Source organism: Stenella coeruleoalba (genome assembly GCF_951394435.1).
Source record: "Stenella coeruleoalba genome assembly, chromosome: 3".
NCBI classification, from domain to species: domain Eukaryota; kingdom Metazoa; phylum Chordata; class Mammalia; order Artiodactyla; family Delphinidae; genus Stenella; species Stenella coeruleoalba.
Window position 1 is genome coordinate 168308146 of NC_137148.1, and position 19683 is coordinate 168327828.

At 61.3% G+C, this 19683-nt stretch overlaps 1 protein-coding gene across 3 annotated transcripts in view; it reads right to left on the reverse strand.

Moving 5' to 3' along the window:
• The window catches only part of EVI5L (ecotropic viral integration site 5 like), a 29955-nt gene that overhangs the window by 1529 nt on the left and 8743 nt on the right, over positions 1–19683 (reverse strand). For 2 of the 3 annotated variants that reach the window (XM_079917552.1, XM_079917554.1), the window contains 16 exons: positions 16913–17096; positions 15361–15550; positions 14735–14959; positions 14575–14649; positions 13791–13916; positions 12481–12624; positions 12260–12349; positions 11015–11112; positions 10871–10931; positions 7610–7663; positions 5543–5683; positions 2571–2699; positions 730–1107; positions 497–643; positions 319–414; positions 143–238 (listed from right to left, as the gene is read on the reverse strand). In XM_079917552.1, the coding sequence (XP_079773678.1) occupies positions 143–238; positions 319–414; positions 497–643; positions 730–1107; positions 2571–2699; positions 5543–5683; positions 7610–7663; positions 10871–10931; positions 11015–11112; positions 12260–12349; positions 12481–12624; positions 13791–13916; positions 14575–14649; positions 14735–14959; positions 15361–15550; positions 16913–17096 (2234 nt within the window). The remainder of the gene's footprint in view (positions 1–142; positions 239–318; positions 415–496; positions 644–729; positions 1108–2570; positions 2700–5542; positions 5684–7609; positions 7664–10870; positions 10932–11014; positions 11113–12259; positions 12350–12480; positions 12625–13790; positions 13917–14574; positions 14650–14734; positions 14960–15360; positions 15551–16912; positions 17097–19683) is intronic. The other variant, XM_079917553.1, reaches the window with a different exon arrangement.

The window sequence follows — 19683 nt, forward strand, 5'->3', positions numbered from 1 at the left end:
CCGCGCGCTGGAGGCGTGGACCGACGTACCCACGGACGGAGTCCGGCCGCCTGGCCCCCTCCTCTCCCGCTCCCCGAGGCGCCGACTCCCGGCCCGTCACCGGCCGAGGACACCGGGGCTTTTACGCCCCTCCCGCGCTCACCTCGGCTTTCAGCTCCTCGATCTGGTCCTTGAGCTCGCGGATGTACTGCGACGAGTCCGAGTGGTTCAGCTGGCCCTGGATGCGGCCCTCCTCCCTCTGCGGGCGGGCCAGGTCGCCGGACTTCAGCGCGGGGTCCCGCCCCGCAGCCCGGCCCCAGCCCCGGCCCCGCCGCTTACCTGGATTTCCAGCTCAGCGATGCGCTGCCGCATCTCGGCCACCGCCGCCATGCTGTCCGCCTCCCTCAGGCGCACGGCCATCACCTCCTCCTTGCTCTGGGGGCGGGGGAACAAGCGGTCAAGGGGCGCTGCGGGACGGGCGGGGGCGCGGGCACGGTGTGTGTGGGGGGTGCGGCACCTTGCACTCGGCCTCGGCCTGCTTGCGGCGGCTCTCGCTGAGCTGCGTCTGCAGCCCCTTGTTCTGCGCCGCCAGGTACTGCAGCTTCTCCTGCAGCGCCGCTCGCTCCGCCTCCACGCGGTTCAGCAGGTTGCGGTGGATGTGGTCCTGGGGGCGGACAGGCGGGGATCACGGCCTCGTCGCGGGGCCGACCCCGGGCTCCGGGTCCCCTCCCCAGGCGGGCAGCGGCCCACCTGCGTCTCGAGCTCCACCACGCGCTGCCGCAGCTCGCGGCCCTCGGCCACAGCCTGGGCCTCGCGCAGCCGCACGCTCATCAGCTCGTCCTGCAGCTCGCCCAGGACCAGCTTCCGCGGGGACTCCTTCCAGCGGCCGCCGCGGGACAGATGGGCCTGCGGGGAGAGGTCGGCGGTCGTCCTCCGCCTGGGAGCCCCGAAGCCGCTTCGTGCGCGTCGGGCGAGGCCCTCCCTCACCTGCCAGGTGTCCGAGAGCTCCTGCAGCTGCATTTTCAGTTCCCGCGCCGAGGCCACGGCCTCACCCTCCCGCACTCTGAGCGCCTTCAGCTCCTCCTGCAGCTGCGCCACGTTGTTCTCGTCGGGCAGCGAGCTGTTCCTCTGCGGGGAGAGGAGCAGTCAGAGCCCAGGGGAGCTGCGCGGCCACGCGGCCCTTCCCGTAGGCCCCACGCCCCCGCTCTCCTCTCCTCTGCGCTCCGCCTTGGGCGGCCCGGCTGCGAGAGGGTGCACCCTGGACCCCAGGATGCGCCGGGGGAACAAGGACCAGGCCCGAGGCGGGGAGACCCCGCCCTTGCCGCCCCAGCTGGACATCGTGGTCTGTAAAATCGGTGTAATAACAGCACCTGCTCTCTGGCACAACTGGCCTAGGGCAACCCCCTTACAACATGTGACTGCTAGTAACACTAGCTGGGACAGGACGGGTGCTACCTGCCTGGGAATCTGAGATCCACACCCTCCGGGCCCAGACCCGGGACCTGGCCCAGCTGGAGCAGAGAAGACCGTGGATTTCAGCACCGTCTCCCTGGGGATGGACTGAGGGCCGGCTTAGGCCCTATCCTGGCCTCCCAAGGGCTCAGTGATGAGAGATTCGTGCTCCAGGCTCTTGGACCAAAAGCCAACTTGCTGCATGATGTTCTCCCTGACCCTTGTTTGAGTCTGGGAGTTGGGGTGGCGGGGGGTGGCAGACCTACTGGGCCCACATTTCCCTCTGATGTGGAGGGAGGGGGTGGAAAGCCCAGCTCTGGGCAGGTGGGAAGTTGGGGACCGAGAGGCCGATGGCCCCATGCAAGGCTGTGGCATGGGGCCATCCCACCTGGGAGCCTCCCACCTGGGGCCTCCCACCTGGGAGGGCACCCAAAATAGCGCAGCTTGGAGGTGGGGGGCATGGCTCCTGCCAGTGGGTGAGTGCTGCCCTCTGGTGGCCCGGGCACCTCCCTTCTGGCAGCGCCTTGGGAATTGAGACAACCAGTGTGGAAGGAGCTGGGAAAGGACCAAGAGGCCTGGTGCCCCCTGCAGGGCTGCAGGTGGGAGAGGATGGCCCCCTGGGTGGTGTCTCCACGGAGGGGAGCAGCCCTGATGGGCCTGGGCCTTGGCCTTCCCTTCCCCCTCTCCATCCTGGAACCCAGGGCCTGAAGGGGACACATACAGCCCAGGGAGCCCATGAAGGCCACCGCACTGGTGGCCTGGTGCCTGGCACATGAGGGTGGGCGCACCCCTTGTGGAGTCGTGTTGCTTTTTGTATGCTCGTGTGTGTGTGTGTGTGTGTGTGTGTGTGTGTGTGTGCGCGCGCGCGCGCGCGCGCACGCACGTATGTACCTCCAGGGCTTGAGAGGGTCTGAGGGTGAGGGGCCCAACTTCCCATCTGCCCTGACCCTGGTGTGGAGACCAAGGAGAAGGAGGCAGGGGCCGAGGGAGGTGCCCTGAGCTCCTTGGGGGCTGCTGGGGCAGGGGGCTCTGACTCCAGGGCCTGTCCCACTGGTCCCCCTGGCGGCCCCTTCTCCTTGGCTAGGGCCTCTTGTCATCTCCCCTTCCCCAGGGTTCCCCCAGCACCTGCCCAGTCGCACCTTCTCCATGTCTAGAACCTTGTCCTGCATCTCCCGCAGGGCCCCCAGGGTCTCGGTCTCCCGCAGCCGTGACTGCTCCAGCTCTGTCTCCAGGTGGGCCACAAAGTCCTCGGTGAGGCGCGGGTTATCCTGGGGGCGGGCAGAGGGCTGCGTTGGGCCCCAGGCTGTGGCCAGAGGGGGGCAGCCTTCCTGCCAGCCGGCTGTGGGCCCAGGCCTGGCCCCACCCCGTCCACCTCCAGGGCCGGGCTGTGGGTGGAGAGGGGGGTGAGGAGAAACTCCGGATCTGCCGGAGGGGCCGGATGCCATGGGGGCCCTGATGCTCTGTGTCTAGGGGTCCTGGAAACAGAGGGGACTTTCCATGGCCTCAGGATGCCATGGAAAGGGACACCAGTGACTGGTTCCCAGGATCACTGGGATGAGGACGGAGGGTGAGTTCTCTGGGGACCCCTTCCTGTGTGTGGCCCGTGGCCTAACCACAGGGTGAGGGTGGCATGGGGCAGATGGGGAAAGAGTTTGCTGAGACTCCTTTCTTGGTCAGTGCCCAGGGGCTTCTCAAAGGTACCCTAGGAGTCCCAGGGGTGATGGGTGGGCCCAATAAAGAAGACCTGGCCGTGGGACTTCCCTGGCGGTCCTGTGGTTAGGACTCCGCACTTCCACTGCAGGGGGCACAGGTTCGATCCCTGGTCGGGGAAATAGGATCCCGCATGCTGCGTGGCATGGCCAAAACAAAACCAACCTGGCCAGTGGGGGAGGGCAGCCCCTGGGGTCAGAGCGGGGCCTGCATCTTGCTGCCCGGGGAGCCTGGCAGGGCAGCTGCCACCCTCTTCCCCCACCTGTCTAGCTGCTCAGGTCTGCTCGCTGCCCTTGACCACTGGGGGTCTCTGAGGCCCATGGGTACCAGTGGCTCTCCCTTGGCTCAGATGGGCTCCGGGCCCCATGCCAACCTCTTGCCAGGCTGCACCTCCTCCAGGAGCCTCTGGAGACGGTGCTCAGGGGCTGCACTGGCACCTCCCGCACTCCCTCCCTCTGCCTGCAGCGGCCTCCCTGCCTCACCCAGCTCTGATCAGGCCCTAAAGGCCAGAGCTCAGAGGTGGCAGGTGAATGCCTCTCTGACTGGCCTGAGAGGGGGCATCATGCCATGGGTGGGGTTAGCCCAGCCTCAGTTTCCCCACTGGCCTGGCTGCTTCAGAGCCAGGTGGGGCTACAGCACTCGAACTTGTGGGGCAGGAGGTGGATGCAGGTGAGCAACAAAGGTGAAGTTCCACCCCCCTGGACCTGGGAGTGAAGAATCAGCTTGCACCCCTCAGGCCAGGTCTCCAGGCCTGGGTGAGGGGGCCCTCCTCAGCGAATGACCCTTCTGTCTCCACCCACTGTTTCTTGAGCACCCTGTGGTTTCTCCAAATCAGGGACCCCCCCCAACACCTCTGCCCCCAGCTCACTGCCAGGCCCTGCTGGGTTCAGCCCTGGATCGCAGGGAGCCTACAGCATCCTTCCCTGCCCCTCTGGGACCTGCGCTGGGGCACGCATGCTGAGTTTGCAGGCTGCAGCTGCTGGTGGGTTGCCACATGAGCAGGAAGCCTGCTGGGTACGGCTGGAGGAAAGTTCTGAAAGCCCTCTCTGGGAGAAGCAGACTCTCTGCAGTGCTCCAGCCCATGGGTCCTCCCACTACCCATCCGAAGTTCATGACCCCACAACAGACTTGGGCTGCCCCCTCACCCCCATCTCACCGGCTCAGACTGGTGGGCACAGGCCAGACCCTCTTCCGAGGGCAAAGTGCTGGGCGCTGGAAGGAGTTACCCTCTCCCTTGTCCCAGGTCCTGCCCTGCATGGCTGGCCCTGCCGGGGAAGCCCTGAAACTGAGTCCCCCTAAAGCTGAGTTCCCCTGCCAAGCTTAGGATTAACCTCTCCATCCAAAACTTTACTGCCTTTCTGTGCCACCCCTCCCCCCATCAGGATTGGCAAGTTTCGAAGAAAAGGGGGGATTGAAACCGAGCAGGACCCTGTGGGGCCTTCCCAAGTACAAAAACCCTTTGGTGTCCCCATTGCTTGTTTGTAGAAAAAGGCTTTAGTCTCCTAGGCCTTCCCTGAGTTCCAGAACGCAGCAAGCAGTTAATGAGGACAGCAGGTCACAGGACGCCTAGGTCCTCCTGAAGGGACACAGATATAACCATCTGACATGGATCTCTGAGCTGTTCTGCAGGAACTGGGACCCCCAGCCAGGTGGAGGATGGTGACTACATGCTGAACACAAGCACGCACAGCCCCGCCTGGTTGGAACCAGAAGGCTGATAACGGAGATTCCTGAAACATCATCCTGTTACCTCCCCACCAACCAGCCAGAAGGAGGTCCATGAGCTGGTCATGCATCCTAGGACCCTCTCCCCTAACACCGTCTTTACAAACCCCTGCCTAAAAGCCACTGGGGACTTTAGGGGTTCTTTTGAGCATGAGCTGCCTGTTCTCCTTGTTTGCAATAGATGCTTTACTTTCCTTCGCCACAACCCAGTGTTGGTAGATTGGCTTTGCTACATGTCAGGTGAGCGGACCCGGGTTTAGTTCGATGACAGCCCAACAGCCCTTCAGACCCTGGGGAGACACCAGGGCTCCCCCAAGGAATCACAGCCCCATCGGTGGAAGGAGGGGTCCCAGCAGGGACAGCTGGTTCCCAGGGGCTCTTGTGCTGAGGCTGGGGCCCGGGGAGGGTGACTGCCTTGCTCTCAGTGTGGAAGGCCAGACACCCTATTGGGGGCTGGGAAACGGAAAACACGGGATACCCCTGGGTGTGGGGCTGTTCGCTGCTGAGGGTGGGGAAGAATCTGCACTCTGCTGTGGGTCCCCTGCCCCCCAGCAAGGAACAGGCGGGCCAGGGACTGAGGCAGGGCTGATTTGGAGCCATTTGCTCAAGAGCCCCGCAGGCAGCTGGGCATGGGGCGTGGCCTGGCCCTGGTGGCCCCGCCCACCCAGCCTGCTACCTGCTGCTCCTGCAATTGCCTGATGGTGCTCTGTGCCTTCTGCAGGTCCTGGGCCGCTGAGCTGCACTGCTGCCGCACCACTGCCAGCTCCCGCTTGATGACGTAATTCTCCTCAGCCTCCTGCGCTCGTGTCACCTGCCCCTGAGCACAGCGAGGACAGGGGGCCGTGACCCTCTGCTCACACCCCAGGCGAAGCCCAGAGAGGGTGGAGGTGGGGCGGAAGGGAGAGGGGTGAGGCCTCCCACACTCAGAGCCTGGGATGGGGTACCCCACGGGGCCTGGGGATGGGGGGACCGGCAGGAACAGGACACTCTGGGAGGAACCTGGAGGAACACAGCTGCCCGGGGCCCAGGCTCTGGCTCTCTGCCTCTGTCCCAGGTGAGGAGAAAGAAGTCCTTATCCAGGGCACATGGCACAGCAGAGGCTGGGCTCTGCTGGTGACGCTGAGGATGTGGGGGTAGCCAAGGGCCCAGAGGCTGGCTCCTTAGGGCCAGGTCGGGGGGTGGAATACAGCTCTCGTGGGGCCTTCTCCAGTCCTGGAGCCCGGGACTTCCACCTGCCCAAGGCCCCCCCAGCCTCATCCCTTCAGCCCACCCAATTTAGGCCCCCCGTTCCAGGCTCAGAGCCACTAGGTAGTGGGCAGAAGCTTCCAGATAAAGCCATTCAAGATGAGGCAGCAGCAGAAGCAGGTGAGTGAAAGAAGATGGCAGGCCTTGCAGGTGGGAGCAGAGAAGAGCGTGAGGGGCCGGAAGGTGTGTGTGTGTGCGTGTGTGTGTGTGCGTGTGTGTGTGTGTGTGTGTGTATTGGGGAGGCTCAGCCGTGCACACACCAGGGCCTGTTGCTGATGCAGCCTCAGGGTCCCCGAGCCCTCCTGGGTCCCCACCTGTGTCCCCTGGAGGGAGGAAACCTGTGCATGTGCGTGTGGGTACACTCACAGATGCGCCCACACGCACCACGCGTTCACACGCACGCCCCCTCCCCCAGAGGGAAGCCTCTGTCTCCCAGGAGAAGCGGTCCCCAGTCACCCCCATGCGCAGCTCCAGGCCTGCCCCCGTCACCCCCCGGGGGATGGCAGCGGCCAGGGAAGAGGTGGTGTGGTGGTCATGTGTGGGGACCAGGAAGAAGTGGGAACGGGAGACGAAAAGCTACAGTACCTGGATTAGCCTATCAGCCAGAGCAGCGCTCTCCTACCCGGTGGAGGGGTTCCGAGCGACAGGGGGAAGAGGCAGAGCAGAAGGCGCGGGGACAGGAGAGAGGGAGAGACAGACAAGAACCACTTGTCACTAACGCAGTGGACTGTCTCTAGAAGCAGGGAGAAAGGAGTGAGACCAGAGAACCAGAGAACCAGCAGGAGAGGACCCAGAGGAAGACCAAAGCCAGAGCCAGCTCCGTCCTGGAGAGGGGTCTGCGTGTGAGTGGGGAGGGCGGTGCCACTCATGGGGGCCGCCAGGCGGGGGCCTCACTCGTGAGTGAGGAGGTGCCGTCCGGGGAGGGGGCAGGGGAGGGAAGCACTGGGCCCGGTAGGTGCATTTTAATTTGGAGGCAAAGCAAGAATCAAGGCTTTGGGGCAAGGGCAACAAATTCCACCTACTCCGTGTGGTCAGTGGAGGGTCAAGCAAGACTGAGTGGGGAGCTGGAAGTAGAGGATCCCCGTCTCTACTCCCATCTTTAAAAACAGGTTGGGGGCCAGGGTCAAGGCTATGGCAGCCCCTCAACAGTGCAAGGCCGCCCCCTTCTCCCCCACCCTGTCTCCTTTCTTTTGTCCAAGCAGCCCGCACCCAGGCAGCCCGGGAGGGCACCGGGCACAAATGGATTTCCGTGTTTGCAGTTAGCAGGGTTATAACTCAATCCCTCCTCAAGCAAAGTTTCGCCACAGTCCCAAATTTATACAGCGGCCCAAATCTCAGTGAGGCTTGTGGTGGGGTCTCTGGGATTTACGCCACAGGCTTCGGGGGGGGGGGGTGGGGCGCGGCGCCCGGGGCAGGAGGCTGGCTGGCCCTCTGGCTGCTGGGTCCTGCTCGGGACTGGGAGGGTTCGGTGCCACAGGCTGGTGGCCACACCCCTCACCTTCTCCAGGGTCTCAATCCGCTGCTTGAGGAGCCGGTTTTCTGTCCGAAGCCTCTATGCGGGGAGAGGGGAGAGCACGTCAGAGCCCGCCGCCTGCTTCTGTACACACAGACGGCTGTCCCTGCAGGGCTAGGCCACCTCCCGGGAGGACAGCGCCAGTGTCTCTCGCTCTGGGTCAGTGATTCCAGAAACCAGTCAAGGCCAATTCCCGTTTGGAATGGTCCACCAGGTGTTATTTTTAAAAACAAACTCTGGTTCAGTAAAAATAATGTGATCACTTTGATGGCTATGCACTGTGTGTGCAGGGGGTGGGGGGCGTTGGGGGGGGTGGTCCCTCCTCCGGAGTCTGTTTCTACCCAACGCTTGAGCCTGTCAAGGGCCAATGTGACGCCTCCCACAGGGCAAAGGCCTCTGTGTTTTGGGGGAAGCTGCTCGCAGACAGGCCCCACTCCCTCACTGCTTCACTTGGAGCGCCAGGGTTGAATTCTCAGAGGACAAACTCAGAGTCTGGGTCCAGGGGAAGAGGTCTTGCTGAACACATGCTTCTTTCAGTTTGACAACTACATTTCCGCAACCCACTGAGAGCCAGCTGTACCCAAGAGTGGTCAGTTTCCCCCGGCTGGGGTTCTGGAGATGGTCTCCTTGCTTCCGCCTTCCATCCTGTGCTGGTAGTCTTGGTTACATATTTGTGGTTTTAGGTTCCCTCACAGCCTTTTGGGAAGCAGGGGAGGTTCACATCTGCCTTGCGCCTAGTTTCTAACTACGTACCCCTTAAGCAGTGGGTACAGAAATAGTTTTGATCGGCGGATTAGTGAGGGTCCTGCTTCCCTGTGGATCACACAGAACACTGCCTGGTTTCTACCGGGGAGAAACAGGCGATGGAAACACCCAGAGCACTCCCAGGAAGCAACTCTGGTCAGAGAGGATTGCAGACTTGACTGATGGGCAGGCACTGACTCATGTCATGGGAGGGGAAACTGAGTCAGAGGCAGGCAGTGTCTTGCCCGAGCCTCCCGGCTCGCTGGGGTCAGAGCTGTTGCCGGCACAGGTCTCTGTTGCTCATAGGGATCCAGAACCAGAGTCCTGACCCCTGACCCCTGGAATGTCTGCCCCCTTTCTGGCCTCAATGCATTGATGCCACAAGCTCAGCCATCCCTGGAAGAGCTGGATGTACCGACCAACAACTCGCCTCTCTCCTCTTCCTCCCAAGGGAAAACCAGACAGGGAGTGAACAAGGACTATGGGGGCCTATGTACTAATCACACTATTAAATTTATTTTTTCTTTTTTTTGCCATGCGGCATGCGGGATCTTAGTTCCCCAACCAGGGATTGAACCTGTGGCCCCTGCAGTGGGGGCGCAGAGTCTTAACCACTGGACTGCCGGGGAAGTCCCTTTTTTTCTGTATTTTTGATGTTTTGACATCCTGTGGCCTTGCTAATCCTGGAGGCACTGCCCCTCCCAGGGCTAGCTAATTCCTAGGGAGAGTAGACAACCTGCCTGCTAGCTTGCCTTCCACAGGCAAACCTGCCAATCCAGAGCCCATGCCCCCACCCACCTCCCTTATCTAACTCTCGCACACCAAGCTAGTATTTCCCCTGCTCTCAATTGTTCCAGGACAGCTAGGGACCACCCCTATAGCCCAGAGCCTGGAAATTATTCAAACTAGCCAATCCTGAACTCTCTTGAACTTGCCTACCCTGCCTCGCCCATCCCTTCCTGTGGAAACCACAATAAGGGCTCTGGCCCATGCTTTTCTCCTTCTGCCTCCTGACCCACCCTGGTGCTTCCTCATGTGGCCCTGCATGCAGAAGTGTGCCCCCTCCTGTGAGTAATAAACTCTTCTTTTGAAGGCAGTTGTCTCTGTGTCTGTCACCTCACCATACCTGATTAAAACAAATCCCAGGTACATTTTTAAACAGGCGAAAGGTGAAAGGGCACAGGGCAGGGTCAGGGGAGAAGGCATCTGCCCTGCCCTTGGGGCACGCAGTCTCCTCTAGTGATAATATTCCAGGCTGGGAATGTGGTTTAAGGATCCGCTGTGTCCCTCCCTACTGCTGAGCCATATGGTCACCATATGGCAGCAGGCCCTTGTCCGTGCATGAGCAAAACACACATACACGTTTGGACTGGTGCATCAGTAAAGCTGCCATTCCTGAGAAAGGGAGATGCTTAAAAATTCAGGACACAAGACTATTTCTCAAAAACTTACAAACGGGGCCAGGACAATGATGCCCTCTTTCGCCACTCAGGTATGGGTGGCAGGTGACCTGGATTCTAACCTAGGTTCTGTCTCTGCCTTTCTAGAGGAGGTAGGGATGACGATGATGGTGGTGGTTAATAATAATAATTATTTGAACAGGAGAGCGTCATCCCTATTTTGCAGAAGGGAACACTTAGGCTCAGAGAGGTGAATTCACCTTCCTTGCAGGTCACACAGCTGCTCTGTAGGAGAGCTGGGATTTGAACTCTGGTCTGTGGAACTCCAGTCCCAGCCACTGTGGGACTCTGCCCCTGAAGAGGACAGAGCCAGGCTGTGCTGGTGTTTCTGTTTGTGTCTGTCCCCCACCTCCACTGGACTGGGGGCCCTCAGTCCTGCTGTGACTCTGACACACAGTTCTCACTAAACGCCTCTTGAGGGAATAACCAAAATCACGTCTGGCGGGATGACAGCAGAGGGAAGGAGAGATGGAGGGACGTCTGGGTTCAGAGGCTCTGCACACCCAGAAAACCCTCTACGATATTGTGATTTACAAGGAATATATACTTGGTCTTTGTCCCTGGTCCTGGCACAGGCTCCTAAAACCCTGGGAATTTCCTAAGTGAGGAGAGGAATAAAGGTGTCTTTGTTATGTTAATGAGACGACTTTTGGAAAGCCCCACCCCCACCCGCCCTAAGGATGGTGCTGCTTGCCAGGGGACCCAGTCCTGTGATGAGAGGGTTGGACCTTTCAGTCCCAGCCTGAGACCACCGGGAGGGGAAAGGGCTGGAGGTTGAATCTCAGTGGCCCTGTTCACCACCGTGTCCCCATTGCTGGTGGGGGGGGTGCGGGCCTTGTTCCCATGCCGGCCTGGTGGTGAGTGAAAGGACAGGCAGGCCGAGGGACCACCTCTCACAGCCTAAGGACCCCCTGCTGTGTGGCCCGCGCTGGGTGGGCTGCCCTCTAGCGGCCATCGAGGGGGCTCCCAAGGACATATCCACCACCACCACCACCATCCCCCCCTTTCCCGCCAACACTGCCCAGGCCAACCAGGGACTCACTTTGATCTCGATCTGCTCCTCCATCTCCTTGCTTTTCATGGCTGCGTACTCCTTCTCCAGCCTGCAGAGGAGAGGGCCGACATGCTCACTGTCCCACCCTCGGGGACCCCGCTTCTGCCAGCACCCTGGCCTCCCGGTACTGACCTCTTCATCTTCTTGGGGTTGTACTTGACCTGGTAAGCCTTGAGGATCAGCTTGTCTGGGCAGCTGTCGAACTGATGGGGGATTACCCTCTGGAAGTACTGTGGGGACACGGGCGGTCACGGACACACGGGCCCTGACCACCTGGGGCCACCTGAGCCCCTGCGGCACCCTGCTCCCCTGGAGGAGGGCCTGGGTACACCAGGAGGGACGGCCAGAGCCGGTCGGCCTGGGCCCTCGCCATCACCTGGCCTGTTGTGTGGGTTGAGTGAGTGAGTGTGAGAAGCAGGAATCATGAGAAGGAGCTGCCTGCAGCCAGGACCTCTGTGTGCAGGGAAAGCGGCTTCGGGAGCTCCTGAGGGCGAAGGCCAGGTGTGGGTGTGGGTGGGGTCCGAGCACAGAGGACCTTCACGGAGGAAGGGGGAGACATGCCGCTGCCCCAGGGGCAGTGAGAGGAGACGGAAGAGGCTGAAGGATTGGGGTGGTGTGGAGGAAGCCAGAGGGAGGACCCGTCAGTGGTCTGCCTGCTCGCCTGGGGCCCCGGGAACCTCCGCAAAGAGTTAAGTGCAAGCTGCCGGGTGGACACAGCTTGCTGAAGTTCGGGGCCAGGCTGGCTCCCGCGCCCTAGCCCAGCTGGCCCCTCTGGCAGCTGCGGACAATGGATGCCCGTGTTCGTGGACACAACTGTGGCCTTTGTGCATTCTTCCCTGAAGCACCAGCTGGAGGACGCTGGGAGGGGGCGGGGGCCTGCATGATGCGGACATGGCGGTGAGATGCAGGCCGGCCTCTTCTCAGCAGGCAGGGCAGCTGGGGTAGGCTGTGGTGAGGCAGGGCGAGAGTCTGCCCCAGACCCCTCACTCCCTCCTGTGCCCTCGCCCGGCCTGGTTGCTGGGGCCAAAACCACACCCAAGGCCTCCTGGTTTGGCCAGTATTACTATTTGCCATGTTAGGCTCTGGGGACACAGAGCTGGGGGCAGGTGAAGCGGAGGGACTCCCAGGGCTCGGCCTGGGCCTTCCTCTCTCCCTGCTGCCAGGCTGCTGGCCCTGGGATGTGTCTGGCAGAGCCTGGGTCTCCTCAGGCACCCCCCCACCCCGGTCCTCCATGGAGACCTGGGGGGGCGCAGAGGTGATGGGAAAGGATCAGGGTGCTCAGGAAGTCCAGGGCCTCCCCATCTCTCAGAAGGGCTCCACCTGCCCAGGTGCCCCTGCTGGGGGGCAAGCCTGCCCGCCCTGGCCCTCCTGGCCCACCTGGGACATCCCCTCCATGTCCAGCTGCATCAGCTCCATCTGGTTCACCTGCAGCAGGGCAAGGCCCACCCGGAACACGATCTCCAGGCCCTGCGAAGGAGGCGGGGGTAGTGCATCTCTGGTCATGCTCTCCTGGGAGCCCTCCGACCCCTCCCTGAGCCCTGCGATCGTTTCCACTCCATCCAGAGTGGCCAGGAGAGGAAGGGGCATGTGGTCCTCACCTCGTACATGAAGATGTCAAAGACACGCGTGGCAACGGGCAGTGGGAAGGTGGTCAGGAAGAGCGTGAGGAACCAGGAGGAGGCATACATGGACGTGTGGAAGCTCTGGGAGCGGAAGTGGGTGTTCAGGTCCGGGAGCTGCTCCTGGGGTGGGGGGAGGAGGCCAGGCGCCATGAGGAGGGTGTTGGGCACAGCTGTCGGCACCACAGGCTCCCTCCACCCGGAAGTGCTAGGCCTCAGTGCCTGCACCTCCAGGGAGCCTTCCTTGACCTGCCCTGGGCAGCACCCCGCACTGTCTCTGGGTGGGGCGGCAGTACCCCAGAGCTCTGAGTAGCACTAGGTGGGGACATGGACAGGGATGGCAGGAGGCCCAGCTGCCTGTGGGACGCTCACCACCGCCTCCTACAATGCTCTGTGCTTTGCGCCCAGCAACGCTCAAGGGACGCCTGTCTGACTGGTCTGAACTTCAGACTGCTGGAAAGCGACAGAAACTGGGGGAACTGAGGCTGGAGAAGGTGGTAGGACCCCCTGGAGGTCCTTCACTGGGAGAACACACCCTCGGGCTGTCCCCCGGCCTGCCCTGGGCTTCCTGACTCAGGAGCTCTTTGGTGGCGGCCAGCTCCTTCACCACGGGAGCTCTCAGCTCCCCAGCCTGGGGTGGGATTGCTCCTTCTCTGTGGCCCTGGAACACCTGCTTGCTGGCACTACCGGTCCCCTTGACCGACAGCACCTCTCCATCCTCTGGGCCTGAGGAAGGGGGCTTTCACTACTGGGTGCATCCTGCCCACTGTGGCAGAGCAGGCGTGCGTGCGTGTGCGTGTGCGTGTGTGTGTGTGTGTGTGTGTGTGTACACACATACACCGGCTCTCTCTGGCAGCCAGGAGCGGGCCCTGTGGGGCTGCTATTTATAAACAGAGGCGGCTGCGGTTCTCCAGTAATCAGCAAAGGCAGGCAGACGACACCTTCCCTCCTTCTGCCACACCAGGGAGCAGACAGGAGGGCGCCGTGTGTGTGTCTGAGCCAGGCTGACCCCTCCACCCTGGCCGTAATGGCTCTGGGAGCCCCGAGCTCTGAGAAGCCCCCACTGGAAAGGGCTGGCCCCTACCTGGTCCCTCAAAGCATACTTCAGGGCAGTGCTTTACAGCCCCTTGGGGAGTAGAGCCCCTCTCTGAGCTGGAACGTCTGGATGTGATTTCTCAGGCGTAGAATTTTCAGTCAAAGAGACTCGCCGGGACGGCCGACGTTAGCACCCGTAGGTGTGGGCTGGTGGAGAGGAGGGGGCAGGCGGGACCGCCCCTGGGCCCACTCACCTGTAGCATGTACTCGAACTGGTAGATGCAGAGCCCCAGCTCTGCCATGCTGGGCTTGAAGAGCTCCCGCAGGCGGTACTCCTGCATCAGCCGCACGAACACACAGAAGGCCTCCTCCTCGGGCATCTGGGGGTGGGCGGGCAGGGGGCTGTGAGTGGGGGTGGGGGGGCGGGGGCGCCCACTGCTCTTCTTATGGCTTCGCTTGTCTCTGCTCCATTTACTTTTATTGAACGTGGACAGTGCCGGGCTGCCCGGACCCACACAGCAAACCTCTCTGGTAAATATCATCACCCTGTTTCAATGACAGGAAGCCTCCTGAGGCTGAAGTCACCTGCCCAAGGCCTCCTGGCAGGAAACAGTGGAGCTGGGACTTGAACCCCAGGTCTGGCCACCTCCAGAGCCCACGGTAGAGGCATCCTCTGGTCCATTCCCAGCCATCTCCATTCTCCCCCTCCTAAGCCTGCTGGATTCTCTGGAGGAAACCCCGAGCCCCATAAACATCACACTGGCTGACCTAAGCCTGAATGTCCCACCCAACCCTGGGGGGTGACTGAGTAGGACGGCGTACCCCTCCCTCCAATCTTAGGAAGGGATAGGGGACAGAACAGGTGGCCAGCCTTCTGTGCTCACCCCCTGGGGGCCTGGCTGGGAGACTGTCAGAGGTCACAGGTGGACACAGAGGGAGGTTCTGACCTAGGAGGACACCTGATGGAGGGAACACTCTCCTTTTGTCTACCTCCTGGGGGCAGACAGAGCCGGGATGGGCCGGGCCCAGGCCACCTACCTGCATGAGGAGCAGGCCCACGATGAAGGCGCTGCCCTGGCAGTAGCCCACCTCCCGGTCCACCAGGGAGTAGGCCTGCGAGGGAACACATGCGAGTCAGGGCGGGGTCCTGCCAGGCCTGATGACCACAGCGGTTCTCCGTGGGGCCAGGGGGCCTCACCTTCATGACGTTGAAGAGCACTTCCTGGCCCAGGCTGTCCTGGCCCTTGAAGAACTCGTGCTCCGGGTAGGTGCGGGCAATGTCCCTGCGGATCAGCTTCTCGCAAGGTGAGGACATCTTGAGCAGCTCCGAGTACTGGTTCTTGACTGGCATGTCCGTGGCGCTGCACAGGAGCTGCCACACGATGGCCCGGAAATGGTGTGGGATGCCCTTGCGGATCAGCTCCTGGCGACAGGGTCAGAATGGGGGTGGGGGGGTTGGGGGGTGGGATCGGGAGGCTGGGCTGGACCCCATCCCAGAGCATCCTCCCCATGGCCGCCCAGCCCGGCCTCTGAGATCGGGTCCACCCACGCCTCACCCGGGGCCCAGAGCTCGGCCGAGCCACTGCACGGCACGCGGCGTCCATGAGGCTGAATGTGCTGCCCCAGCCCATCACGGAACTCACAGGCGGGAAGCAGGAGGGTGCCTGGGGTGCCAGCCCTGATCTCCACACCCATCCCCCCGGCCCTGGCAAGGCACCCCGAAAGTGCCCACACACCTCCAGTCCTGCCCTTTGCTCGTGCTGGGGCCCCTGGCAGACGTTCCCCACCCCCCGGCCGCCTGGCCAGCCCCGCCGCCTGGGCCACCTTGAGCAGCTTCTCCTTCCTGCGCCGCCACTCCTCCCACTCGTTGGCGATCCGGCCCCACAGGATCCATGTGTCCTCCTCCAGGTGGCTCAGGTTGGAGGAGGCTGAGGAGCTGGACACCAGCGAGGAGCCGCTGTTCCGCCGGGAGCCATTCATGGAGCGCATGGACTTGGAGTCGGCTTCCAGGAGCCTGGGTATGGCAGGGGGGGAGGGTGGAGGCTGCAGGAGCTTCCCACCCTGGCCCCTGGGTCCCAAAGAGCCTGGCCCCCCCTCCCTGGGGTCCCAGAGGATACCAGGGATTGGGTCTAAGTTGTTTTTCCTGAGCGGCACTTGCTGAGTGACTTTCGCCAGTGCCCTAACCTCTCTGAGCCCTGGTCCTGATCCCGGGAGCCCTGGAGAGGCTGCCATTCATGTGTCCCATTCTGTGCCCGGCCCTGGGCTGAGAAGCATGGGGAGTAGCTCATTTAGCCTCGTACCAACCCTGTGGGGCGGGTTTTGTAAAGATTTGTTTACAGACGAGGTACAGAGAGGGTGAGATGCTGGCTGGGGGCACCCAACTAGCAAGGGGTTGCATGAACCACCTATTTCTGAGGCTTTGACATCTGGGGCCTCCCTGACGCAGGAGGGACTGCCCCTCCCAGGCCTAGCAGATTCCTAGAGATAATTAACGACTTGCCTGCTAGTGCACTTTTCATATGCAAACCAACCAACCCAGAACCCACAAACCACCCACCTCTGTTAGGCTCTTGCACTCAGGGCCACTATCCCTCTGCCCTTATCACCCCAGGGCCGGGTACTAGACAAATAGGCCCAGCCCCTATGCCCCCAGCTTGCTGAAGGTATTCAGACTAGCCAGTCCTAAGCCTGATTACATTGCCTCACCATTCCTTCTGGCAGAAACCACAATAAAGGCTCTTGCCCACATTTTTCTCATTCCCTCTGCCTCCTGACTGACCCTGGTACTTCCCCGGGTGGTCCTGCATGGTGCATGGTGTGTTGTGCCCCTCCTCTTGGAATCTGTGCGTAACAAACTGTGGGTTTTTTTTTTTTTTGGCCATGCCACGCGCCATGTGGGATCTTAGTTCCCTGACCAGGGATCGAACCCGTGCCCCCTGCAGTGGAAGCATGGAGTCTTAACCACTGGACCACCAGGGAATTCCCCAAACTGTCTTTTTAATGGCAGTCATCTCCTGATCTGCTGGCCTCGCCATACTGGCATAATAATAAAACCTACACTTTAAAACAGGGGGTGGGCCAGAGGAGAAGTGGGAAGGGCCAACGCCAGAGTCAGAGGATTTACTCTTCCCTTCAACAAAGGCTAGAGAAGTGAAGGCCAGGTCCACTGGGCCCCCTGATACTGTGGCCTCCTCATCTGAATGGGAGAACCGTCTGGTGGGAGGTGACGGCAAACATCCTTGTCAAGCCTCTGTTGGAGCTGTCACTTGGCCCAGGGCCAGGTCTGGCTCTGAGAGTGAGGTGGCACCAGCAGCTTCTGTTTGGGGCCCAGGCTATACCCCTGGGGCCTCTCCCTTTCCCTCAGGTCCCAACTCACCTGTTCTGCTCTTCGAGTTTGGCCAGTAGCTCTAGCTCATCGGGGCTGAGGTTCTCGGAGTCAGAGGTGGGGGAGCAGGTGGGGGCCGACAAGGCCTCCTGGGACGAGGAGTCGGGGCTCAGAGTGGGGCTCGCCATGGTGGGCAGGCTCCTCAGCTGCGAGCAGGGCCAGGTCACAGCTCTGTCTGGGGACCAGAAACGTGTGGTCAGCTTTGGGCAGGGTGCCCACCCTGTCCTGCCGGCTCTGGACCAGTGAGCCTGCTGGTCACCCAGAGACATTTCCTCGCCCCGGGCTTCCCATGTCTGGTCTGTCCACTTGGTCACTCCTCATCCCCATGCACCCCAGTCTAGCTGACGGCCTGGCCGGCTCCTTCTGCCCCGGGGGCTGGCTACTGGGATCCCTGCCTTTGTAGTCCAGCGCCTGGATGGAATCAGGAGGGCAACGGCCAGCGCCTGAGCTGTCCTGCTGTCCCTGCGCATGAACACCAAGTCTCAGCTGACACCCTTGAGTCTTCAGCAGGGCCAGGGGCCAAGGCTCCCCGTCACACTCAGGGTCCCTGCTGCAACCTTGGGGGTGCCGATGCCCCTGCTTTGGTGGCTGTTCCTGACAGCTTTGGTCCCTGTCCCCAGCTGTGGCCTGTCCTGGGAGTCCTGCCTCAGCATCTGACCTTCCCTGTCTCATCAACCAAAGTGGGCTGCTGGCAGAGCCAGAAGCAATTATTCTCTACTGTTAATTGTCTGGTGCTGCCAATGGCCAGAAGAGTCAACTCCCCTTGGGCTGGGAAGCCAGGGACATGTCAAAGTGCTAGGAATCTGTGCTCTGATGGCGTCAGAGTGAGAGCTACAGGCTCTGATCAGTATCCTGCTCTTGGCCTGTCATGTGCCAGGTGGGTGCCGGCCCATCTCTCCTACTCCTCCTGGGGATGGTCCAGCCCCACCCTCCTGGGAGCCTCAGGGACACTGGCTCCAGCTCAGCACTGTGCCGAAAGCAAAGGCTCTGGTCTCAAATGGAACAGCGTCTGAAGTGTGGCTCTCCTTGGACCTCACCTGACCTGGCTCTGACAGCTCAGCCACAGAGGGGCCCTCGCCCAGTTCCTGGAGAGGGGGCATCTGGTCTCCAGGCAGCAGGAGGACAGTCACAGGACAAAAGCAGCCCATTTTGCACCTGCCTGGCACCCTCAGGTCACTGAGCACCTTCCCACAGCCCAAGCTCAGCCCCCAACCAGCACCTGAGGGTCCACAGGTCAGCTGGACTTGATCCTGGCCATGCACTTGATTCTAGTCTCCTTCCCTTGTGCTCCCCATTTTTCTTTCACCTCATGGGGGGCTCATAACCCTCCCACCCCAGGACTCTGTGGCTCCCCAAGGCTACTGGTTCTGCTTCTGGCCCCTGAGGGCCCCCGAGTTTGTCAGGCACTGAGGGCTCTAGCTTTTGGTGAGTGGTACAAACTCTAGACGATGGCTCCCATCAGAAGCAGAAGACCTTTTCCTCCTGTTGCCCAGCTGGCCAGGGACAACCTGCCCCAAAGACCAAGCCACGGTGCACCACCAAGCCAGGAGTTAATCATTCCTGAGAGAGGGACAGTGGGGGCCACTCTGGGGCGTCCCGCAAAGTCTGTGGCTGGCCTGGGGCGGAGACGGGCCATGGACAAGGAGTGCTGACTTGGAAGGATCTCTCTGGGCAGGGAGGGGCTGGGAAGGCTGCGTAGGTTTCCCAACTTCAGAGCTGGGAGAGGGGAGTAGGTGGTGGAGGCGAGGATTGGAGCCCCATAAGCACAGCTGGATTTGGGGAGTAGTGGGGGCCTCAGAGAAAAAGACCACACGTGGCCAGGGCTGGGGCTGGGGTCCACTGTCTCTGTGCTGAGCCCAGGGGACCCCAGCCTCAGAAGCACATTGCCTTCCCCCGCCAACCCCAACCCTGGCCTGCAAAGAGCCCAAGAGAATGGTTCAGCTCTGGGTTTCCGATTAAAAGAAACTACTAGGGCAATCCACTAGCAGAGTTTGCTCAGATACTTATCACAAATTAATGTGTATTTCATACAAGAAATAAAATGTATTCAATACCCAGGGCTTAAATTTGCAGTCTGAGAGGCAGAACCTTCTGGTCCCTCAGGAACTTTCTCTTGACTCATCCCCATACTCTCTAAATGCTGCACAGCCCCAGAAGCCATCCTCCTGGTGCACGCACAGAGACACATACTCCTTCACACTCACACACTCACACTTACCCACAACCTCACACCCCACACACTCAGATACATCCACACACACACTTACCCACAACCTCACATCCCACACACTCAGATACATTCACACTCACACACTCACACTTACCCACAACCTTACACCCCACACACTCAGATACATTCACACTCACAAACCACCTCACACAGTCTTGCGTGCACATGCACACACGCTCTGACATACACTCACACACAGTCGCAGACCTACGCGCTCAGATACACAATCACACACTATCTCACACCCACACACCCCTTTGACCATACGTGCACATGTACACACACACGCGCACGCTTCCTGCACTGACCAGGTCTCGCCACGCCTGGAACCGAGTACATACGGATGGACATGGGCTCACTGCCCTCCTAGCTCTGTGAGCAGCCCTGTCCCTTCTCCAGAGCGCCCAGACTCTTACTGCCTCAGTCCCTCCTTCCCTGGCGCTTACTGGGGGTCATCTGAGGGCCGGGTACTGTTCTAAGGACAGGGATGTGGAGTGGAACGAGGCGAATGAGCCCCCATCTCCCAGGGCAC